At 43.1% G+C, this 22,191-nt stretch overlaps 1 protein-coding gene across 2 annotated transcripts in view; it reads right to left on the bottom strand.

Moving 5' to 3' along the window:
- Positions 1-17,557, bottom strand: part of SYDE1 (synapse defective Rho GTPase homolog 1) — a 37,938-nt gene extending 20,381 nt beyond the window's left edge. For both annotated transcript variants that reach the window (XM_070741650.1, XM_070741649.1), the window contains exon 1: positions 17,332-17,557. In XM_070741650.1, coding sequence (XP_070597751.1) covers positions 17,332-17,428 — 97 coding nt within the window. In that variant the 5' untranslated portion in view covers positions 17,429-17,557. The remainder of the gene's footprint in view (positions 1-17,331) is intronic.
- Positions 17,558-22,191: the final 4,634 nt, after the last annotated feature.

Genomic DNA, 22,191 nt, shown 5'->3' on the forward strand with positions numbered 1-22,191 from the left:
GACTCCTAGGTTTCTCCCTTGTGGGGTGCCTGAGGGGTCGGTCCTCTCCCCCCTGCTATTCAACATCTACATGAAACCGCTGGGCGAGATCATCCAAGGACATGGGGTGAGGTATCATCAATATGCGGATGATACCCAGCTTTACATCTCCACCCCATGCCCAGTCAACGAAGCGGCGGAAGTGATGTGCCGGTGCCTGGAGGCTGTTGGGGCCTGGATGGGTGTCAACAGACTCAAGCTCAACCCGGATAAGACGGAGTGGCTGTGGGTTTTGCCTCCCAAGGACAATCCCATCTGTCCGTCCATCACCCTGGGGGGGGAATTATTGACCCCCTCAGAGAGGGTCCGAACTTGGGCATCCTCCTCGATCCACAGCTCACATTAGAAAAACATCTGTCATTAGAATTGGGGTGATCTATAGGCCTCCAGGGCAATCCGAGGAATATGACAACAAGATGGTGGATGAAATTATCCAAATGGCAGTAAAGGGAGATATTGTGGTTATGGGTGATTTCAACATGCCTGATGTTGACTGGAATATCCCCAGTGCCCTTACACGCAAAAGTAAGAATATAGTAGAGGCCTTTACAGGAGCAGCTCTGGCACAGCTGGTTAAGACACCAACTAGAGGGGAGAATATTCTAGATTTAGTTTTTACGAATGGGAATTGGGTTTCAGATGTCAAGGTGGGAGAAAATTTAGGTTGCAGTGACCATCTATGTTTGTGGTTTGATGTAAAAACTCATTGTGAGCAATCCTATAATGCAACCAAAGTATTGGATTTCAGAAAAACAAATTTTAATGCAATGGGAGAATATTTAGATAATGAATTAAAGGGGAGGGATAAAATGGCAGGAGCGAGCATCCAGTGGACTGTATTAAAAAAGGCCATCTTAAAAGCCACTGGACTGTATGTAAGACAAATAACTAAAGGTAAAAGGAAGAAGAAACCGCTATGGTTTGGCAATGATGTAAGGGCTATAGTCAATGAAAAAAAGGCTGCCTATAGGAGGTATAAAGAGTCTGGAAGTATAGCTGATAGGGAGGTATATAAAATGAGACAGAAGGAGGCGAAACAGATAATATATGCTGCTAAAGCCTCAAAAGAGGAAGAAATTGCCAAATCTGTAAAGAAGGGGGATAAAACCTTCTTCAGATATATTAATGATAAGAAGAAGAAAAACTGCGGCATCACGAAGCTTAGTACCGGGAATAATACATGCATTAATGGGAATAAGGAGATCGCTGACCATTTCAATAGCTACTTCTGTTCAGTTTTCTCAAAAGACACCTTACAAAATAATACTATAGAGGGATATAGCATTGCTTCCAGCTGTACGGATTCAGCTCCAGGGATCTTAGAAGCCGATGTCTTAGAAGAACTTGAACGATTAAAGATAAATAAGGCAATGGGTCCAGATGGCATCCACCCCAGAGTTCTTAAAGAACTCAGATCTGTCATTGCTACCCCCCTGACTGATTTGTTTAACCAATCCTTGTTAACAGGAGAAGTTCCTGAGGATTGGAGAATGGCCAGTGTTGTGCCTATTCACAAGAAGGGCAGTAGAGAAGAAGCTGGTAACTACAGGCCAGTTAGCTTGACATCAGTTGTAGTTAAAATGATGGAGACTCTACTCAAAAAGAGGATAAATCAGCACCTAAAAAACAATAACCTATTAGACCCAAATCAGCATGGCTTTACTGAAGGCAAATCATGTCAGACTAATCTCATTGATTTCTTTGACTATGTCACAAAGGTGTTGGATGAAGGTGGTGCCGTGGATATTGCCTACCTGGACTTCAGCAAAGCCTTTGATACGGTTCCACATAAAGAGCTGATAGATAAATTAGTGAAGATTGGACTTAATCCCTGGATAGTTCAATGGATTTGCAGCTGGCTGAAGCGTAGACATCAGAGAGTTATTGTTAATGGCGAGTATTCTGAGCAGAGTCAGGTTACAAGCGGTGTGCCACAAGGATCTGTTCTGGGTCCTATTCTTTTTAATATATTTGTGAGTGACATAGGGGAAGGTTTGGTAGGGAAGGTTTGCCTATTTGCCGATGACTCTAAAGTGTGCAATAGGGTTGATATTCCTGGAGGCGTCTGTAATATGGTAAATGATTTAGCTTTACTAGATAAATGGTCTAAGCAATGGAAACTGCAGTTTAATGTTTCCAAATGTAAAATAATGCACTTGGGGAAAAGGAATCCTCAATCTGAGTATTGTATTGGCAGTTCAGTGTTGGCAAATACTTCAAAAGAAAAGGATTTAGGGGTAGTGATTTCTGACAGTCTCAAAATGGGTGAACAGTGCAGTCAGGCGGTAGGGAAAGCAAGTAGGATGCTTGGCTGCATAGCTAGAGGTATAACAAGCAGGAAGAGGGAGATTATGATCCCGCTATATAGAATGGTGGTGAGACCACATTTGGAATACTGTGTTCAGTTCTGGAGACCTCACCTACAAAAAGATATTGACAAAATTGAACGGGTCCAAAGACGGGCTACAAGAATGGTGGAAGGTCTTAAGCATAAAACGTATCAGGAAAGACTTAATGAACTCAATCTGTATAGTCTGGAGGACAGAAGGAAAAGGGGGGACATGATCGAAACATTTAAATATATTAAAGGGTTAAATAAGGTCCAGGAGGGAAGTGTTTTTAATAGGAAAGTGAACACAAGAACATGTGGACACAATCTGAAGTTAGTTGGGGGAAAGATCAAAAGCAATATGAGAAAATATTATTTTACTGAAAGAGTAGTAGATCCTTGGAACAAACTTCCAGCAGAGGTGGTAGATAAATCCACAGTAACTGAATTTAAACATGCCTGGGATAAACATATATCCATCCTAAGATAAAATACAGAAAATAGTATAAGGGCAGACTAGATGGACCATGAGGTCTTTTTCTGCCGTCAGACTTCTATGTTTCTATGTTTCTATCTCTCAGCTGTGGCAAGGGGGGCGTTTGCCCAGATTCGCCTGGTGCACCAGTTGCGGCCCTATCTGGACTGGGACTCATTACTCACAGTCACTCATGCCCTCATCACCTCGAGGTTCGACTACTGTAATGCTCTCTACATGGGGCTACCTTTGAAAAGTGTTCGGAAACTTCAGATCGTGCAGAATGCAGCTGCGAGAGCAGTCATGGGCTTACCTAGGTATGCCCATGTTTCACCATCACTCCGCAGTCTGCATTGGCTGCCAATCAGTTTCCGGTCACAATTCAAAGTGTTGGTTATGACCTTTAAAGCCCTTCATGGCATCGGACCAGAATATCTCCGAGACCGCCTCCTGCCGCACGAATCCCAGCGACCGATTAGGTCCCACAGAGTGGGCCTTCTCCGGGTCCCGTCAACTAAACAATGTCGGTTGGCGGGCCCCAGGGGAAGAGCCTTCTCTGTGGCGGCACCGGCCCTCTGGAACCAACTCCCCCCGGAGATTAGAACTGCCCCTACTCTTCCTGCCTTCCGTAAACTCCTTAAAACCCACCTTTGCCATCAGGCATGGGGGAACTGAAACATCTTCCCCTGGGCATGTTTAATTTATATATGGTATGCTTGTGTGTATGTCTGTTAGTATATGGGGTCTTTTTTAAATCTTTAATTTTTTTTTTTTAAATTTGTCAGATTATTTATGATTTGTTTCCACGTGTTGTGAGCCGCCCCGAGTCTTCGGAGAGGGGCGGCATACAAATCTAAGTAATAAATAAATAAATAATTACCTTAGTAAACTAGAAACTTATCATTGCGCAAAGTGGTTAGAATGCAGTACTGCAGTTTGGCAGTTTGGGACTCATTGGCTCAAGATTGACTCCATCCTTTCGAGGTCATTAAAATGTGGACCCAAATTGTTGGAGGCAATATGCTGACTCTGGGAACCACTTAGAGAGAACTGCAAAGCACTGTAAAGTGGTATGCAAATCTAAGTGCTATTGCTATTGTAAAATTTCTTGATTTCAGCCATGCCAGTGCATTCCAAAATATACTGACTAGAAAGATACAGTAGTTAATGTGGGCTGAATGGCTTGACAATTAAAACGAAACATAGACATACAAATTTCATCCAAAAAATACTTATCTATAGTTCTTCAGCAATATGAAGAGCAGTATTACTAGAAACAACAATAATTCAAAATACAAGTAAAGATCTGGAGACTCCCTGGATTTGCATGCAAAATAAAGACGGTTCTGTCATTAGAATTGGGGTAATCTATAGGCCTCCAGGGCAATCTGAGGAATATGACAACAAGATGGTGGATGAAATTACCCAAATGGCAGTAAAGGGAGATATTGTCGTTATGGGTGATTTCAACATGCCTGATGTTGACTGGAATATCTCCAGTGCCCTTACATTCTTACATGTAAGAATATAGTAGAGGCCTTTACAGGAGCAGCTCTGGCACAGCTGGTTAAGACACCAACTAGAGGGGAGAATATTCTAGATTTAGTTTTTACAAATGGGAATTGAATTTCAGAGGTCAATGTGGAAGAAAATTTAGGTTGCAGTGACCATCTATGTTTGTGGTTTGATGTAAAAACTGATTGTGAGCAATCCTATACTGCAACCAAAGTATTGGATTTCAGAAAAACAAATTTTAATGCAATGGGGGAATATTTAAATAATGAATTAAAGGGGAGGGATAAAATGGCAGGAGCGAGCACCCAGTGGACTGTATTAAAAAAGGCCATCTTAAAAGCCACAGGACTGTGTGTAAGGCAAATAACTAAAGGTAAAAGGAAAAAGAAACCGCTATGGTTTAGCAATGATGTAAGGGCTATAGTCAATGAAAAAAAGGCTGCCTATAGGAGGTATAAAGAGTCTGGAAGTATAGCTGATAGAGAGGTGTATAAAATGAGACAGAAGGGGGCGAAACAGATAATACATGCTACTAAAGCCTCAAAAGAGGAAGAAATTGCCAAATCTGTAAAGAAGGGGGATAAAACCTTCTTCAGATATATTACTGATAGGAAGAAGAAAAACTGCAACATCACGAAGCTTAGTACCGGGAATAATACATGCATTGATGGGAATAAGGAGATCGCTGACCATTTCAATAGCTACTTCTGTTCAGTTTTCTCAAAAGACACCTTACAAAATAATACTATAGAGGGATATAGCATTGCTTCCAGCTGTACGGATTCAGCTCCAGTGATCTTAGAATTGTTTCCAAATGTAAAATAATGCACTTGGAGAAAAGGAATCCTCGATCTGGCAATTCTGTGTTAGCAAAAACTTCAGAAGAGAAGGATTTAGGGGTAGTGATTTCTGACAGCCTCAAAATGGGTGAGCAGTGTGGTCGGGCAGTAGGAAAAGCAAGTAGGATGCTTGGCTGCATAGCTAGAGGTATAACAAGCAGGAAGAGGGAGATTGTGATCCCCTTATATAGAGCGCTGGTGAGACCACATTTGGAATACTGTGTTCAGTTCTGGAGACCTCACCTACAAAAAGATATTGACAAAATTGAACGGGTCCAAAGACGGGCTACAAGAATGGTGGAAGGTCTTAAGCATAAAACGTATCAGGAAAGACTTAATGAACTCAATCTGTATAGTCTGGAGGACAGAAGGAAAAGGGGGGACATGATTGAAACATTTAAATATGTTAAAGGGTTAAATAAGGTTCAGGAGGGAAGTGTTTTTAATAGGAAAGTGAACACAAGAACAATCTGAAGTTAGTTGGGGGAAAGATCAAAAGCAACATGAGGAAATATTATTTCACTGAAAGAGTAGTAGATCCTTGGAACAAACTTCCAGCAGACATGGTTGGTAAATCCACAGTAACTGAATTTAAACATGCCTGGGATAAACAAATATCCATCCTAAGAAAAAACACAGGAAATAGTATAAGGGCAGACTAGATGGACCATGAGATCTTTTTCTGCCGTCAGTCTTCTATGTTTCTATGTTTCTATATGTGTTTGTAAGGGATAGATAGAAGAAATCCCAACTTTACAGAGACAGGATTGAGAGCGTTTTAATAAACTATCACTGTTTGGCTTGGTGGTAGCAGTGCCTCAGACAGAAGGTCCATACAGAGAGTGGTAAGGACAGAAGAGAAGATTATAGGAATCTTACAGGATACTGTATTGCTTAGAAGCTCTATGTGCTTAGAGCCAAAGCTTAGAGTCTAACAAAGTACCCACACACCCACTTCATGGTCTGTTTCTGTTGTTCCCGTCTGGGAGGAGATTTCGAAGTACAGTGATACCTTGTCTTACAAACTTAATTGGTTCCGGGATGAGGTTCTTAAGGTGAAATGTTTGTAAGACGAAAAAATGTTCCCCATAGGAATCAATGGGACAGCGATTAATGCGTGCAAGCCCAAAATTCACCCCTTTTGCCAGCCGAAGCACCCGTTTTTGCTCTGCTGGGATTTCCCTGAGGCTCCTCTCCATAGGAAAACCCATCTCTGGACTTCTGTGTTTTTGCGATACTGCAGGGGAATCCCAGCATCGCAAAAATGAGCGCTTCGCTGGGAACGGAAGTCCGGAGGTGGAGTTTTCCAGCAAGGGGAGCCTCAGCGAAATTGCAGCATCATAAAAACATGGAAGTCCTCAAAATCCCACCTCCGGACCTCTGTGTTTCTGCGATGCTGCAATTTCACTGAGGCTCCCCTCGCTGGGAAACCCCACCTCTGGACTTCCATTGCCAGCGAAGCGCCTGTTTTTGCGATGCTGGGATTCCCCTGAAGCATTGCAAAAACAGAGAAGTCCGGAGGTGGGGTTTCCCATGGAGGGGATCCTCAGGGAAAACCCAGCTGTGCAAAAACGGGTGCTTAGCTGGCAACGGATGTCCAGAGGTGGGACATCCCAGCAGCAGCAGTGGGCTTGTAAGGTGAAAATAGTTTGTAAGAAGAGGCAAAAAAATCTTAAACCCCGGGTTTGTATCTCGAAAAGTTTGTATGATGAGGCATTTGTAAGACGAGGTATCACTGTATTTATAGTAGGACTATAGATTCTCTAATAGCTTTGTTCTTTATGCCATCTATCTTGTAAATTTGCAGTATTTCCCTCACCCACTCACTGGGTATAATGTATATATGTATACAGTGGTACCTCATGATACGAACCCCTCGTCTTATGAACAACCCGAGATACGAACCCGGGGTTCAGAAAATTTTTGCCTCTTCTTACGAACTTTTTTCTTCTTACGAACCCGCCGCCGAGAAGCCCCGCCGCCCAGCTGTCACTTTTTGAAACAGCCGGGGGACTTCTCAGCGTCCTCCTGAACCCGAACGCCAAACCCGAACTTCCTGGTTCGGCATTCAGGCCTCCGAGAAGCCCCCCGGCTGTTTTAAAAGGTGACAACCGGGCGGCGGGGTTTCCCAGCGGCCTCCCGAACCCCGAACCCAGAGGTTCGGCATAAGTTCGGGTTCGGGAGGCGGCTGGGAAGCCCCGCCACCCAGCTGTCACCTTTTAAAACAGCCGGGGGGCTTCCCAGCGTCCTCCTGAACCCGAATGCCAAACCCGAACTTCCAGGTTTGGCATTTGGGAGGCCGCAGAGAAGCCCCCTGGCTGTTTTAAAAGGTGACAGCCGGGCAGCGGGGTTTCCCAGCGGCCTCCCGAACCCCGAACCCAGAGGTTTGGCATAAGTTCGGGTTCGGGAGGCGGCTGGGAAGCCCCACCACCCAGCTGTCACCTTTTAAAACAGCCGGGGGGCTTCCCAGCATCCTCCTGAACCAGAACGCCAAACCCGAACTTCCAGGTTTGGCATTTGGGAGGTCGCCGAGAAGCCCCCTGGCTGTTTTAAAAGGTGACAGCCGGGCGGCGGGGCTTCCCAGCGGCCTCCCGAACCCGAACGTTTGCCGAACGTCCGGGTTCGGTGTTCGGGAGGCCGCTGGGAAGCCCCACCGCCCGGCTGTCACCTTTTAAAACAGCCGTGGGGCTTCTTGGTGGCCTCCCGAACACTGAACCCGGAAGTTCGGGTTTGGCGTTCGGGTTCAGGAGGACACTGGGAAGCACTTCCGGCTGTTTCAAAAGGTGACAGCTGGGCGGCGGCATTTTTTTGCATTTTTTTTTCATTGCACGGATTAATTGATTTTACATTGTTTCCTATGGGAAACAATGTTTCATCTTATGAACTTTTTATCTTACGAACCTCCTAATTGGTTCGTCTTACGAACCAACCTAATTGGTTCGTAAGACGAGGTATTACTGTACATGCAAACTAGACTGTGATGTTTCTCTGTGTGGCTATTTTGGTATATACACAATGGTCAGCTTCTGAAAGCTGAATGCAATGAAATTTCACTTTAATGTATGCTGATTAGTATACATTTAAAGTGAAAATAAGTTTTATTCCATTCTTCTTTACAGACAACCCAAAATTAGGTGGGATAACTAATAGCCTGGAATAAATAAAATTCAAACTGATCTTGAAATTCTAGCAAATGAGATGAAAGTAACAGAAATACATTTAAGAAATTCAAATGCTGTGTTCAGTTAAGAAACAAAAATAAAATGAACACATATAGTATGGGAGACACATGGCTTAGTAACAGTACTTGTGAAAATGATGTTGCAGCATTAATATATTGCAAACTGAATATGAGCTAACAAGGTGTTGTATGACCGCAAAAAAGGCAAAGATATATTGTCAGAGGAAGCAAACCTTGCATTCTGTCCTGCATTAGTCAGAATCCTTTTTTAATACTATGACAATTCTAGTCTTTAAAAGATTTAGAGAAACTGAATAGGTTCAAAGAAAGGCAATGAAGATGATCAGAGGATAATGAACTAAACCCCATAAAGACAGACTGAAGGAGCTGGGAATGTTTAGCTGAGGAGGGATGTGATAGTACAGTTCAAATAAATTGCCCCTTGCAATTGTATGACTCTAGAAAAGTAAAAAGCTAAAACTGCAGATTAAGATTAGTATGGTAAAATCAACCACAAAGCCTGGCAGAAGAAATGCATTTTCATTTACTTTCTACTAGACACTAAGACAGCTGGGCAAATGCATGTCCCAAGGGAGTGCACTTCATAGTCTGGAACCAACATAGAACAAGGCCTCCTCTTGTGTGCCTGAAAGATGGGCCTCTGACAGTTATGTCATCTTCAAAAAATTTCTCTTGCAGAATTCAATAAACATATAAGATCATAAGGAAGGTGGAGCCTAATCTGTTTATGACTTTAAAAATCAATACCAGCACGTTATACTATGGCAAGTAAGCAACTGACAGCTAGTGCAGATGTTTCGGTATAGATGATTCTTGTATTTTGAACTATTTATCTGTCTAGCAGCCATGGCAGCTTCCACTTTTCAAAGACGGTTCAATGTACAGCTTACTGCAACTGTCAAGACAGGTTGTAATCAAGGGATGTATAACCACTAACACATTCAGCCAATTCAGGAAAGAATGCCACTGACTTACTGTATGTAATTGTGCAAAATTACCATCTGCAAATTTAGTGACAATGATGAAGGTACACATACTAAATACAGTGGTACCTCGGTACTCGACCACAATTCGTTCCAGAAGTGTGGTCGAGAACCGATTTGGTCGAGTACCGAATTTATTTATCCCATAGGAAATAATGGAAATGGATTTAATTGGTTCCCAGCCCCTGTTAACTCGCTGGGAACCAATTAAATCTATTTTCTTTATTTCCAATGGGATAAATAAATTCTGTACTCCAAGCTGCAGGAAGGGTGGGGGCTGCTGCAATCCCAGCAGCTTCAGGGGGCTGAGGAGCTCTATAAGAGCTCCAAGCTGCAGGAAGGGTGGGGGCTGCTGCAATCCCGGCAGCTTCGGGGGGCTCCTTTCTTCATTGCTTCCTCTTATTACCTGTAAACAGCTGCAAAAACTTTCTCCTTCCCGGTGGCTGCTGCCCTTCGAGTAGCAACAGCGCCGGGAATGTCACGTAATGAAGGGAAGCTGCTGGAGCGGCGGCAACTGCTGAGATGGCTCTGGCGGCTTCCCTTCATCACGTGACGTTCCCGGTGCTGTTGCTACTCGAAGGGAAGCCACCGCCGGGAAGGAGAAAGTTTTTGCAGCTGCTTACAGGTAATAAGAGGAAGCAATGAAGAAAGGAACTCCCTGAAGCTGCTGGGATTGCAGCAGCCCCCACCCTTCCTGCAGCTTGGAGCTCTTAGAGAGCTCGTCAGCCCACTGAAGCTGCTGGGATTGCAGCAGCCCCCGGCGGTAACATTTCGGATAATGAACAAAATTTTCTCTGGCTGTTCGGTATCCGAATTTTTGTTCAGATACCGAAGCAAATTTTTGCCGAAAATTTTGTTCGTTATCCGAAATGTACAAGAACCAAAGCGTTCGAGTACCGAGGTACCACTGTACTCAGTATTTATTCAGAAGATTCCAAGCCTTTCTACAAAAGGCTGGATTTCAATTACAGAGTCTAGTTTCCTACTGACTGATAGTACCTCAATTATGCTGTCAGATAATGGAGCAGACACTTTCAATTCACACCACAAAGGAACACTAAAAATTAAGTCTGAGTCTTGCGACAACATTAGAAATAAAACTTTCTCTGAGTGAAACAACCTTTCAGAATTTTTGATAATGCCAAAAGAAGAAAGGGGAAATATTTAAGCACTAAGGGGAAAGGGATTCCAGAGAATGGGACAACAAAGCCATCTATATCTGGGCTTGGTTTGAAGACATGCAGCTGAGGATTGCAATAGAGCAAAGGCTGTCTTTGCTCTATATCTGTCTCAAGCTTCCAGCTGCTCAGACCTAGTGCCAAGTTGGATTTCCTGTTGTTTACTGCACAGTCCCCTCCTTGGACAGAGTTCTCTTTGCAGATCCCCAACTGACTCCACACAAAGTCCCATTGATTCAGGCATAACTGAAGAGCGAAGATGCAAGCCACAAATCAGGAGAGATTGGAAAGAGCACCAACAGTAGAATTACCTCTCTTTTCAGAATTACTGTATTAAACTTTGGAATATCCTGTTTCATCAATCAAAATATTTGATTACATTATTTCACCATTTTTAAAAAATATTTTATCTCCATTGACTGGGGAAATCGTTCATTACCATTTCCATCAGTATTGTGGAAAGTTCTTAGATAAAAACTGGGGATAAAACAGTCTTAAATCCCTGCTGTTCTGTTTGTAAAAACTCACACTTGTACTGTTCCGGGTCAATATGACCCGGACTAAAAAAAAGGTTTATTTTAGGTACTTAAATTTGGTCTTTTTGAAAACTTTTTTTTAGCTGAGATGCTAATTTGAACTTTCCTGCACACAATGAAATGAAAATTGAAATGAAAAAAATAATACTTATTTTTTTATTTTGTTCATAAAAGCCGGCCTCCCCATTTTTGTGATTTTTTTTTTCAATTTATAGATAGTTTACCCTGCAAATTGCAAACAATTTTACTATATTTGGTGTTGGATTACTAGTTTGAACATTTCTGAAATGAAATGAAAATTGAACTGAAAAAATGATGCTTATTTGTTTATTTTGCTCATAAAACGGCCGCCTCCCCCCCATTTTTTTCAAGTACTTCACTTTATATTTTTTTAGGTTCCTAATTCCAAATATTTTCAATAACTTTGGCACTGATATACTAAAATGAACGTTCCTGATCACAACCAAATGGAAATTGAATTGAAAAAAATGATGTTTATTGGCTTACTTTGCTCTGAAAAGGCCCCCACCAGCCTGTTTCACTTTATATGTAAATTATGCTGTGAATTCAAAATTACATACTTGTTTTTAGTAAAATGGATTTCTTTCATAAAATTAGTTGTCTAGGTATCATGTACTTACTTTGCAAAGGGATACAGTGATCCCCCGGTTATTGCGTCCCCGACCATTGCGAACAGGCTAATTTGCGATTTTTCAACCCGGAAGTCAAAACACCATCTGCGCATGCGTGCCCTTTTTTCTATGGGCACGCATGCGTAGATGGCGCCGCGCAGATCAGCTGCTGGGCGGCTTCCCTAGGTCTTCCCCCTCTTGGCGGGCATCAGCGAGGAGTTTCCCCACCGCCCAGGCAAACTCCTCGCTGCTGCCGCTTCGCTCGGCCGCTTCCCAGCTGAGTACTCAGCTGGGAAGCGGCCCGAGCGAACGGCTTGTCCTCAGCCTGCCTGCCCGCGCGCCCGCGGCTCGCGCGCCCTTCTCCCGCCCACGCCGTTCGCTCGGGCCGCTTCCCAGCTGAGTACTCAGCTGGGAAGCGGCCCGAGCGAACGGCTTGTCCGCAGCCTGCCCACGCCGTTCGCTCCCCCTCTTGCTGGCGGGAGGGCGAGAAGCCCTCCCCAGCACCCGCTCGCCCGCCCTTCGCCGCTCGCCCGCCCTTCGCCCGGCCACCCGCCGTTCGCTCACTGCTCGCCCGGCCACCCGGGTTCGGGGGGGGTGCTGGCAAGCCGCCCATGCCGGCGGCGACATTTTAAAACAGCCGCGCCGCTTTCCAATGAGTCCCGAAGACAAACGCGGAAGTTTGACGTTTGTCTTCTGGACTCATTGGAAAGCGGCGCGGCTGTTTTAAAACGTCGCCGCCGGCATGGCCGGCTTCCTAGCAGCCCCCCAAACCCGGGTTGGGAGTCTGGGGGGGTGCTGGCAAGCCGCCCATGCCGGCGGCGACGTTTTAAAACAGGAACCCCAATCTTCGGCTCCTCACTAGCGCTGCGGGAGTAAAAACACCATCTGCGCATGCGCAGATGGTGTTTTTACTTCCGCAGCGCTACTTCGTGAAAACCCGATCATTGCTAGGGGTCCTGGAACGGAACCCTCACAATGATCGGGGGATCACTGTATTCCAAATATTTTCAGCCAAATCTATATAAAAAGTGAAAATAATTGCACACAGCCAGGCCGGTGGTGGTGGCCATTTTCTGAGCAAAATAAACAAATAAGCATCATTTTTTCAGTTCATTTCTATTTTTGTCATGATCAGGAATGTTCAATGTATTATATCAATACCAAAGGGGAAAAATATTTGGGATTTGGAGCTTTAAAAAAATATAAACTGAAAAAACTTCTCAAAAAATGGGGGCTTTTCTGAGCAAAATAAACAAGCATCAATTTTTCAGTTCAATTTTTATATCATTATGTTCAGAAATGTTGAAACTAGTAATTCAATGCAAAAGGTTTTCAAAAAAGTCGCAACTGGCAGGCTAAAAAAATGTAAAGTGAAAATGATTGCACACAGCCAGTGGAGGGACTTTTCTGAGCAAAATAAACAAATAAGCATCATTTTTTTCTGTTCAATTTTCATATCATTATGTTCAGAAATGTTCACATTAGTAATTCAATGCAAAAAGTTTTCAAAAAAGTTGCAAATGGCAGGCTAAAAAAAAATGTTAAGTGAAAATGATGGCACACAGCCGGGGGGGGGGGGCTTTATTTCTGAGCAAAAACTCCCCAATAAGCATCATTTTTTTTCAGTTCATTTGCATTTTTGTAATGATCAAACTAGTAATCCAACACCAAACATAGTAAAATTGTATGCAGTTTGCAGACTAAACTATCTATAAATTGAAAAACAATTCACAAAAATGGTGAGGGTGGGCTTTTATGAGCAAAATAATAAAAAAAGCATAATTTTTTTTCATTTCAATTTTCATTTCATTGTGTGCAGAAATGTTCAAACTAGTTTCCCAGTGAATTTTTTTTTCAAAAAGACCAAATTTAAGTACCTAAAATAAACCATTTTTGGGCCGGGTCATATTGACCTGGGAACAGAACAAGTGTGAGTTTTTTTGCTCAGCAAAAACTAAGCCCACCACAGCCCAAAAAAATTATCATAGAAAGAACCCCTAAAATGATGCAAAGTCATGAAATTTCAAGTTTCAGATATGTAGGGAAAACTTTTTACAGGGTCTCAAACTTCGTTTTTGGGTCATACTACCTGAACAGAACAGCAGGTTTGGGATCTATGTTCTCTCTAAGGTGCGCGGTCATGTGGCCGCGCACATAAAAACAACCCCCCTGCAGCCTTTTCCAAGGCTGCGCACAACGCAACCTGGAGTTGGAGTTGGGGGCGGGGAGCGACGAAGGTTTGGAGGCTGGTGAAGATTTTTCTCCTTTTGAATGACGCACGCTCCCCATCACCCTACCAACCCGCCGGAGGGGCGTGGATCCATACCCCATGTGCTGCTGGCGCCAGCCCGATTATTGCTGCGGGGGCGCAGATCCACTCTCTGCATGCTGCTGGCACTGGCATGATGCCCATCTGGGGGGGGGGGAGAGAGAAAGAGAGAGAGAAAGAAAGAAAGAAAGAAAGGGGGAGAGATAGAGGCAGAGAGAGAGAAAGAGAAAGAGGGGGAGAAAGAGAGAGGGAGAAAGCAAGGGAGAGAGAGTGAGAGAGAGAAAGAAAGCAAGCAAGAAAAAGAGAAAAGGAGAGGAAGGGGGAGGGAAGGAAGGAAGGAGAAATTGAGGGAAAAGGAACTATGAATCAGATAACGAATTATGAATCAGATAGACTTTCACAAGGCTAAATCAGCACGCTGCTCTTTTTATCTGTAGCACTAATTACAGCAGCCCCACCCAGGTGGCCTCACTTATCTCCTGTAATAATCCTTCAGTTGTTCTCTCCTATGCATCACTTTACGCATGCGTGAGTCTGTCATAAGTTCTTGTTCAGAATCCGGGGATGATAACAAAGAATGATCTCCTCCTGGGCTGTCTGCCAAACTCCCCTCTTCCCTGTCACTCACACTTCCTTGGTCAGAGGAGACTTTGTCAGCAGATTCTATTGGGAGCAAAACAGGCCTGTGGCATGTGGATGTTTCCCCCACATCCACATCTACCTCCACATTCCTTGGGGCAGGAGTTGGACCACAACACCTATTATAATCAATACTTCTAAATTTATTAAAACAGATCAGCAATTCCTAAATTCATATATCTAAATAGAAAAAATAATTAAAGTTAAAAAAAGAGCAAATAAAACAATACTCCAAGCTTAATCAAACCTTCTCAAACTCCAATTTCTTTAATCTGAGCATAACTTTGAACTGAACCCTTTTCTTTATTTTTTTCTATCCCCTTTTAATCCCCTTTTCCATTTTATTCTTTCTATTCTTCCTTCTAGGAAGTAAGGACTTTGTTAGAAAAATAAAGGGGTTAATTGGATCAAACTTTGGACGCTTGACAACGTAGTTATGATGGTGGCAATGTCCCAGGGTTATGTGAACATCTTTTGGGATCTTCTGACAAGCAACTGCAGGGATTCACTTAACGACTGTGGCAAGAAAGGTGCTAAAGTGAGGCAGAACTCACTTAATAACCATCTTACTTAGGAGATAGAAACGTGGGCCTCCATTGGGGTCAGAACAGAAGTCGAGGATTATCTGTCTGACCAGTGCACTCTTTTAGAAGCAGACGAGGAGTCCATTTTGAAGCTCTACAGAAAACATCTAGGGGGGAAGGCAGGTTGTCCTCGACTTACAACGGTTCATTTACTGACTGTTCAAAGTCCCAACGGCCCTGAAAAAAGTGACTTAAGCACCCTTTTCACACTTAGGACCTTCGCAACAGCCCAATGATCGCAGGATCAAAACTTTGCTGCCGTTTCATATTTATGACCGTTGCTGTGTGTCCTGAGGTCAGGTGACCCCCGTTTGTTTCCAATCGATCCACGCCCAGGCATGAAAATGTGCCGCTCAGACATTTTACTTTTCCGCCCACACCGAAAAAAAATTAGAGGGAACATTGGTTGGGATAGTTTTGTCATTGTTTTTTCAAGTAGTAAAAATTGAAATCTGATATTTCAAAGTGATTTATAGTTGTAAAAGAAGAAAATTACAAAAAAATTACCAAGTTAAAAACAAGTTAAAAAGAAGTTTTTACATATGGAGCAAGAATTAACATTAAAATCATAAAGGGGTTTAGTGGGCTTATTATTGTATTATATTTGCATTGTTGTAAAGCACACTGAGTCCCCCGAGATTGGGCAGCATAGAAGTAGAACTGAATGAATGAATGAATGACAAGAACTTTGATAACAACAGAAACAAAATTTCTCTGCAGAAATGTAGGATACTCTCAAAGCATTTTTTCACAGTTATCATAACTGGCAGAATTTACATGTTCACCCTCTCAATTCTACAAGCTACATGATTATTACTTTTTATTTATAGAAGAAATGAAGTTTAGAGCAAGCTACTTTCTCCAGAAGCTCACGTTTGCTTATTAATCCCAAACAAACCCAAACTAGCTATCTGGTTCAATATGACTGAAAGCCTCTCTTACACAAGCCATGTTGCTTTATTATTTCAATATTTATCCCAACTTTCTGGACTTTTAGCACAGTCTGTAAATGTTCATGGTGAAGGACCTAATGGAGAAGGGAATCTATACAAAGATTTTCTTAGGTCATTCCTACAGTGTCACCAGACTAATTAAAATAAATGGCAATAGACATCTTCTGTATTCCAATGCAGAATTAACACTTAATTTCTCGAGCCATTTGTGGATCTCTTGTCAGAGAGTTTTATCTGCAGCACCTGGAAGCCAGCATGTGCATTTTTGTTTAATGCTTCTTTTCTATATCACCTTTCCCCCAGTAGTAAATGCAGTGCATACCATGGTGTACACTCTTCTCTTACTTTATCCACAACACAATCTACAAGACAGTGTGAGCTGAAAGAGTGATTGCCTCACGTTTATCCAGCAAATCCAACAATGAACTAGGGATTGGAACATGGATTTTCTCAGTCCACCTCCAACACTTGAACTATTACTCCACACTAGGTATTTGTGACAATGGAATCACATGATGGTGCATCCAGCACATAAGATCCATTCAAGCTATTATTTCTCACAATCACATGTTCTCTCTGACTGTATAACCCATCTCTTTGGGCTAGTTATATCAGGAACACAGGGCTACTTGGCAAACTTGGCAAAATAGCAGGGCCCTGAAGCTGACTGAACACGCCTCCTTAAAACCAGAAGGGTCTCGATCCCGATCTCTTTCTACTATTCTTGCAATCAAAGTCGTCTCCCGACTAAGAACAGCAGCCTTCAGCCGACTGCTAGGAATGCTTTCAGAAAGGACGCAGGAGCTGCAGAACTTGTAGAACTATAAGTTCCAAATTCACCCGTTTCCCTATACTCAACGGCCAATAGGCACAAGAGGCGCTTTCCGTCTCAAACCGGAGGCCGGGGCCTGGCAGAAAAACGGGGGCTCTCTAGTCTAGAGAACGGCCTCAGCAATTCGCTCGTCGGTTGAGCTCCCCAAAAAGGATTGCGCTACATGTAGCCCTCTCCCTTTGTTTTCTTTTGCCTATTGCAGGAACAGCTGGGGAGGAAATGTCAAAATTGTCTACAACAGTCCACTCCTGTTGGGCAAGGTGTCTATGTGCCCCCGGCGGGGGGACTAAAAAAGGGAACCCAGACCCTATGCCTCATTCGGGTACCTGGTTCGTTCTGAGGCGCGGTCGCCTCCTTTTTGCCCCGCAGGCGCTCCTTGCTCCTCAATTGGAATAAAGTTTTCCTGAGTAAAGGCTGGGCCATCACTCAGCCACAGGCGACTCCGTTCTGCCGTGCCCCATGCAAGAGAAGTGGAGAGAAGTTAAGCTCAAGGACCGTAGGACGCGCTCCGCGGGAACCAAATTCCTCGGATGCTTCCTCCGCTTGCGTGCCAAGCCTCAACTGCTGCTGGGGCTTGTATTCGGAAGAGGCGGGGGCGGAGGTAGGCCGGCCAGGCAGGCAACGCCCCCCTCCTCCACCGTGTGTGCGTGAGTGGAGCTCGATCTTCGTAGAAAAAGACGCTGCATCCGTCAAGCGGTTCTCGGCTCCTGACGCTACAGGGTGGCAGATTAAATGGAGAAACGGTTCTGGCTTTTTGTTATCTGAGATCATGGTCAAGTGCAAAGAAGCTGGCCAGCCGAGCAGGACAGGCGTGAAGCTGAGTGGCAAATTATTAAGCCTCAATTCAAACTCAGCAAGGCAGTTGATAGATTTCGAAGAAGAACAAGCATTCAGGGGCACAAGTGTCAACCATCTTAGAAGATGCTCTGTCACCGGAAGAAGTGTCAATCTGAAGTGTTTCCAATCCAGGTCACTTTCCTGGGGCATAGCAAGTATGGCCAAGACAATCTTTTAAAATGTATCTGTCATTATCCTACATTTATTAGTGGCTGGAAAATCTGTATGGGCTTTTTTTTTTTTTTACTAAGGTCCTGGTCATCGTAACAGCTTTTGTATTGAAGAATACTGGGTCCAAAACAGAACCTTGAAGTATATTGCTTACTTTCCTCAATGTAGCTCTGGTCCACATGTTGGACGTGGTTGATCAGTCAGTTAGAAATCCATCTGATCATGATAATGTATACTCTATTTTTCTATCTTACCAGGAAGTAAGCTATGATCTACTTTGTCAAATTCCTTACTAAAATCCTAATAAAGTATGTTGACAGCATTTTGCTGATCCACTAATTTAGTCATTTTGTCAAAGAATGCATTAAACTTGTTTGGCATGATCTATTTTTGACAAACCCATGTTGGCTTCTAGGAAAAGTTTCGTTTGTCTCTAGCTATTTGCAGATCCATTGCTTATCTTTCTCAGGAATTGATGTCACAGGAATTGGTGTGGTTTCCTGGATCCATTCCCCCCCCCCCTTTTGAAGATTGGAACCAAGTTATCTCTTTTTCTTTTAGAGTTCCCCAGGGCTCCAGGATCTTTGAAAGATATGGTTCAGTGGCTCCAAAATCATGGTTGTCAATTTCTTTAAAATCCTGGGTTATAATCCATCTAGTCTTGGTGATTTAAAATCTTCTAGTGTGGAAAAGTGTCTTACCATTTTCCTGTCTATTTTGACTTATATTCATCTTTTATGGTGCATTTTCATTAGATTGGACTACTTTTATATACAGTGGTACCTTTACCTAAGAATGCCTCTACTTAAGAACTTTTCTAGATAAGAACCGTGTGTTCAAGATTTTTTTTGCCTCTTCTCAAGAACCATTTTCTACTTAAGAACCTGAGCTCGGAAATTTCCCAGGAAATTTGAGAGCGGCATGAAGGACCGGCCACTTTTCTGACTTTTCGGAGAGGGGTGGCATATAAATTATTATTATTATTATTATTATTATTATTATTATTATTATTATTATTAATAGTAATAATAATACCGGCCATCTCAGGCTTTTCTGGGCTGCCAGAGGAGCCTTTCGGTGGCACTTAAGGCTTTGGCAGTCCAGAGCGAACGAAGCATTTTCCTTTCTCTGGGCGCTTGGAGAAGGAATAAACCACTTTGCTGTGGTGACTCCCTTGGGCTGCCTGCCATACAACTGGCATGAGGTTGCCTCCTGGAGCATCTGGGCGCAAAAAAGGCAAAAGGGGGTGCTTCGTCCCGGCCGGATCAACTCAGTTTCAGCCAAACCGAGGAGTCACCACACTGAAGGAAAGGCGCTGGATACAAAGCGAGCGAGTGGGAGCAGCTTGGGAAGGGGAGCAGGTAGCAGCAACAGCCACCACCTTTCAGTCAAAGGAGCGGGAGGTTCCCCCCTCTTGCCCGCCTGGGTTTCTCTCTCTGGTGCAGTATATGGGAGGCAGCCTCGCACTGGATGTATCAGAGGTGCATGCTCCTTCTAGCTGCTTCAAAGTCCCTCTTTTTTTTGTAAGCCTTAAAGTTTTGGATTTTTTTTATTCCCCTCCCCTCACCTTCTTTCTTCGGCAGTGACTGTTCTCTTTCTCTTCTTCTTCCTCCTCCTCCCACCCAAGTCTTGAGCTTTTATTTCTTTCCTAATGAGTTTGCATGCATTATTTGCTTTTACATTGATTCGTATAGGAAAAATAGTTTCTACTTAAGAACTTTTTAACGAATTAAGTTCTTAAGTAGAGGTACCACTGTACTTTTGTGTAAAGACATATGCAAAGAATGAATTAAGCAGTTCTGCTTTCTCCCTGTTGCCCATTACATCCTTGTCTCAATTGTCCCCTTGACTTTTCTCTTGCTTTTTTCATGTTGATGGAAGCTTTAAAAATTATTTTGGACATTGGTAGCAAATTTTACTTCATTCTGAGCCTTAGCTTGTCTGATTTCATCATTGTAGATTCAGGCTATTTGCTGGTATTCTGCTTTAGTTATGTACCCTTCTTTCCATTTTTTATACTTGTTCTTTTTGGCTTTCAGTTTGTCAGAGTGTTCTTTATGCAACCATGCTGGTTTCCTCTGTGGACTCTTATTTTTCTTTGTGTTAGATTTGATTTTTATAATCTTATTTTTAAGAGTTTCCCAAACTTCTTGAGTTGTTTTCCCTTTAGGAATTTCATCCAAGGAAGTATTAAGCTGTCTTAAAATCTAAAACATTACTTAAAATCTAAGCTGTCTTAAAATCTAAAACATTACTTTTATTTTGTTGTATTGTTTGTGTCTGTATTATGTTCTAATATGACATAGCCACTCTCCCCCAAAGATCCGGTGACTTCAACCCCCTCTATCATTTCATTTCTGTTAGTAAGAATTAATTCCAGTATAGCTGATCCTCCAATTCTCTCCTCTATCTTTTGACTGACAGTGTTGTCTGCTAGGTTTGTCAGAAACTTGTTTAATTTCTCACTTGGTATTTTGTTATAATTAAATAAGCATTTATAATTTTGTTGTGTTAAATAGGTGCATTTCATATTAATAAAAAGGAAATTCTCTGATCATTATTTTACAAATGTTTATTAAAAATCATATTAGTGGTCTGTAGGATTTAAAATTATGACTTTGGTGGTCCCCGAGGTCCAAAAGATTGGGGACCCCTGTGCTAGATCATGGGAAGAGCAATCTAGAGCTTTTTGTATATTACTGTAATTTAAAGAAAAATAACATTCATTGTGCAAAGTCTATTGAAGGAAAGACCAAATCTAGGGGATGACTTTGAGACAGCTTTGATATTTATTACATAGCAAAAATATAGAATTACCTTATTTCTTAGCAACAATATTTAACAAATTAAATTGGAATGTTTTTTCAGATTCTCATTCACCAATATCATGGTTGTCTCAAAGGTGATTTTTCAAAAGGCAGCAGGTTTATATTTTTCCTTTGATGAATAAGAGCATTTTGTTTCTCATCCTAAGTTCTGATTGGATGGTGGGGTGGAGGGTGTTGGTAGAAGGATTATATTTCTTTGCAGCCATCTAGTCTTTAGTACTCTCTCTGAAAACCATTGAGGCCACTTGGAGGTTTATCTGTACCCTCAGCAGTAGTGGGTTCTAAAACCTTTTACTACCAGTTGGCATGCATGCTCATATGCTACTACACATTCACAGAAGCATCCTAAGTGGGTGGTTTAGTTTAGTTTAGTTTATTTAGATTTGTATGCCACCCCTCTCCAAAGACTCGGGATGGCTAACAACAATAAAAAATAATATAACAAATCTAATATTAAAAAGTAATCTAAAAAACCCCAATTTAAGAAACCAATCATACCAACAAACATACCATGTATAAATTCTATAAGCCTAGGGGGAAGGGAGAGAAAATTTTCAATTCCCCCATGCCTGACCACAGAGGTGGGTTTTAAGGAGCTTGCGAAAAGCAAGGAGGGTGGGGGCAACTCTGATATCTGGGGGGAGCTGGTTCCAGAGGGTCAGGGCCGCCACAGAGAAGGCTCTTCTCCTGGGTCCCGCCAAATGACATTGTTTAGTTGATGGGACCCGGAGAAGGCCAACTCTGTAGGACCTAACCGGTCGCTGGGATTCGTGCGGCAGGAGGCGGTCCCGTATATACTCTGGTCCGCTGCCATGAAGGGCTTTATAGGTCATAACCAGCACTTTGAATTGTGACCGGAAACTGATCAGCAACCAATGCAGACTGCGGAGTGTTGGAGTAACATGGGCATGCCTTGGGAAGCCCATGATTGCTCTCGCAGCCGCATTTTGCACGATCTGAAGTTTCCGAACACTTTTCAAAGGTAGCCGCATGTAGAGAGCATTACAGTAGTCGAGCCTCGAGGTCATGAGGGCATGAGTGACTGTGAGCAGTGAGTCCCAGTCCAGATAGGGCCGCAACTGGTGCACCAGGCGAACCTGGGCAAACGCCCCCCTCGCCACAGCTGAAAGATGTTTCTCTAATGTGAGCTGTGGCTCGAGGAGGACGCCCAAGTTGTGGACCCTCTCTGAGGGGGTCAATAATTCCCCCCCCCAGGGTAATGGATGGACAGATCGAATTGTCCTTGGGAGGCAAGACCCACAGCCACTCTGTCTTGTCTGGATTGAGTTTGAGTTTGTTGACACACATCCAGACCCCAACAGCCTCCAGGCACCGGCACATCACTTCCAC

This window comes from Erythrolamprus reginae, chromosome 2 (genome assembly GCF_031021105.1).
Source record: "Erythrolamprus reginae isolate rEryReg1 chromosome 2, rEryReg1.hap1, whole genome shotgun sequence".
In the NCBI taxonomy this organism is placed as follows: domain Eukaryota; kingdom Metazoa; phylum Chordata; class Lepidosauria; order Squamata; family Dipsadidae; genus Erythrolamprus; species Erythrolamprus reginae.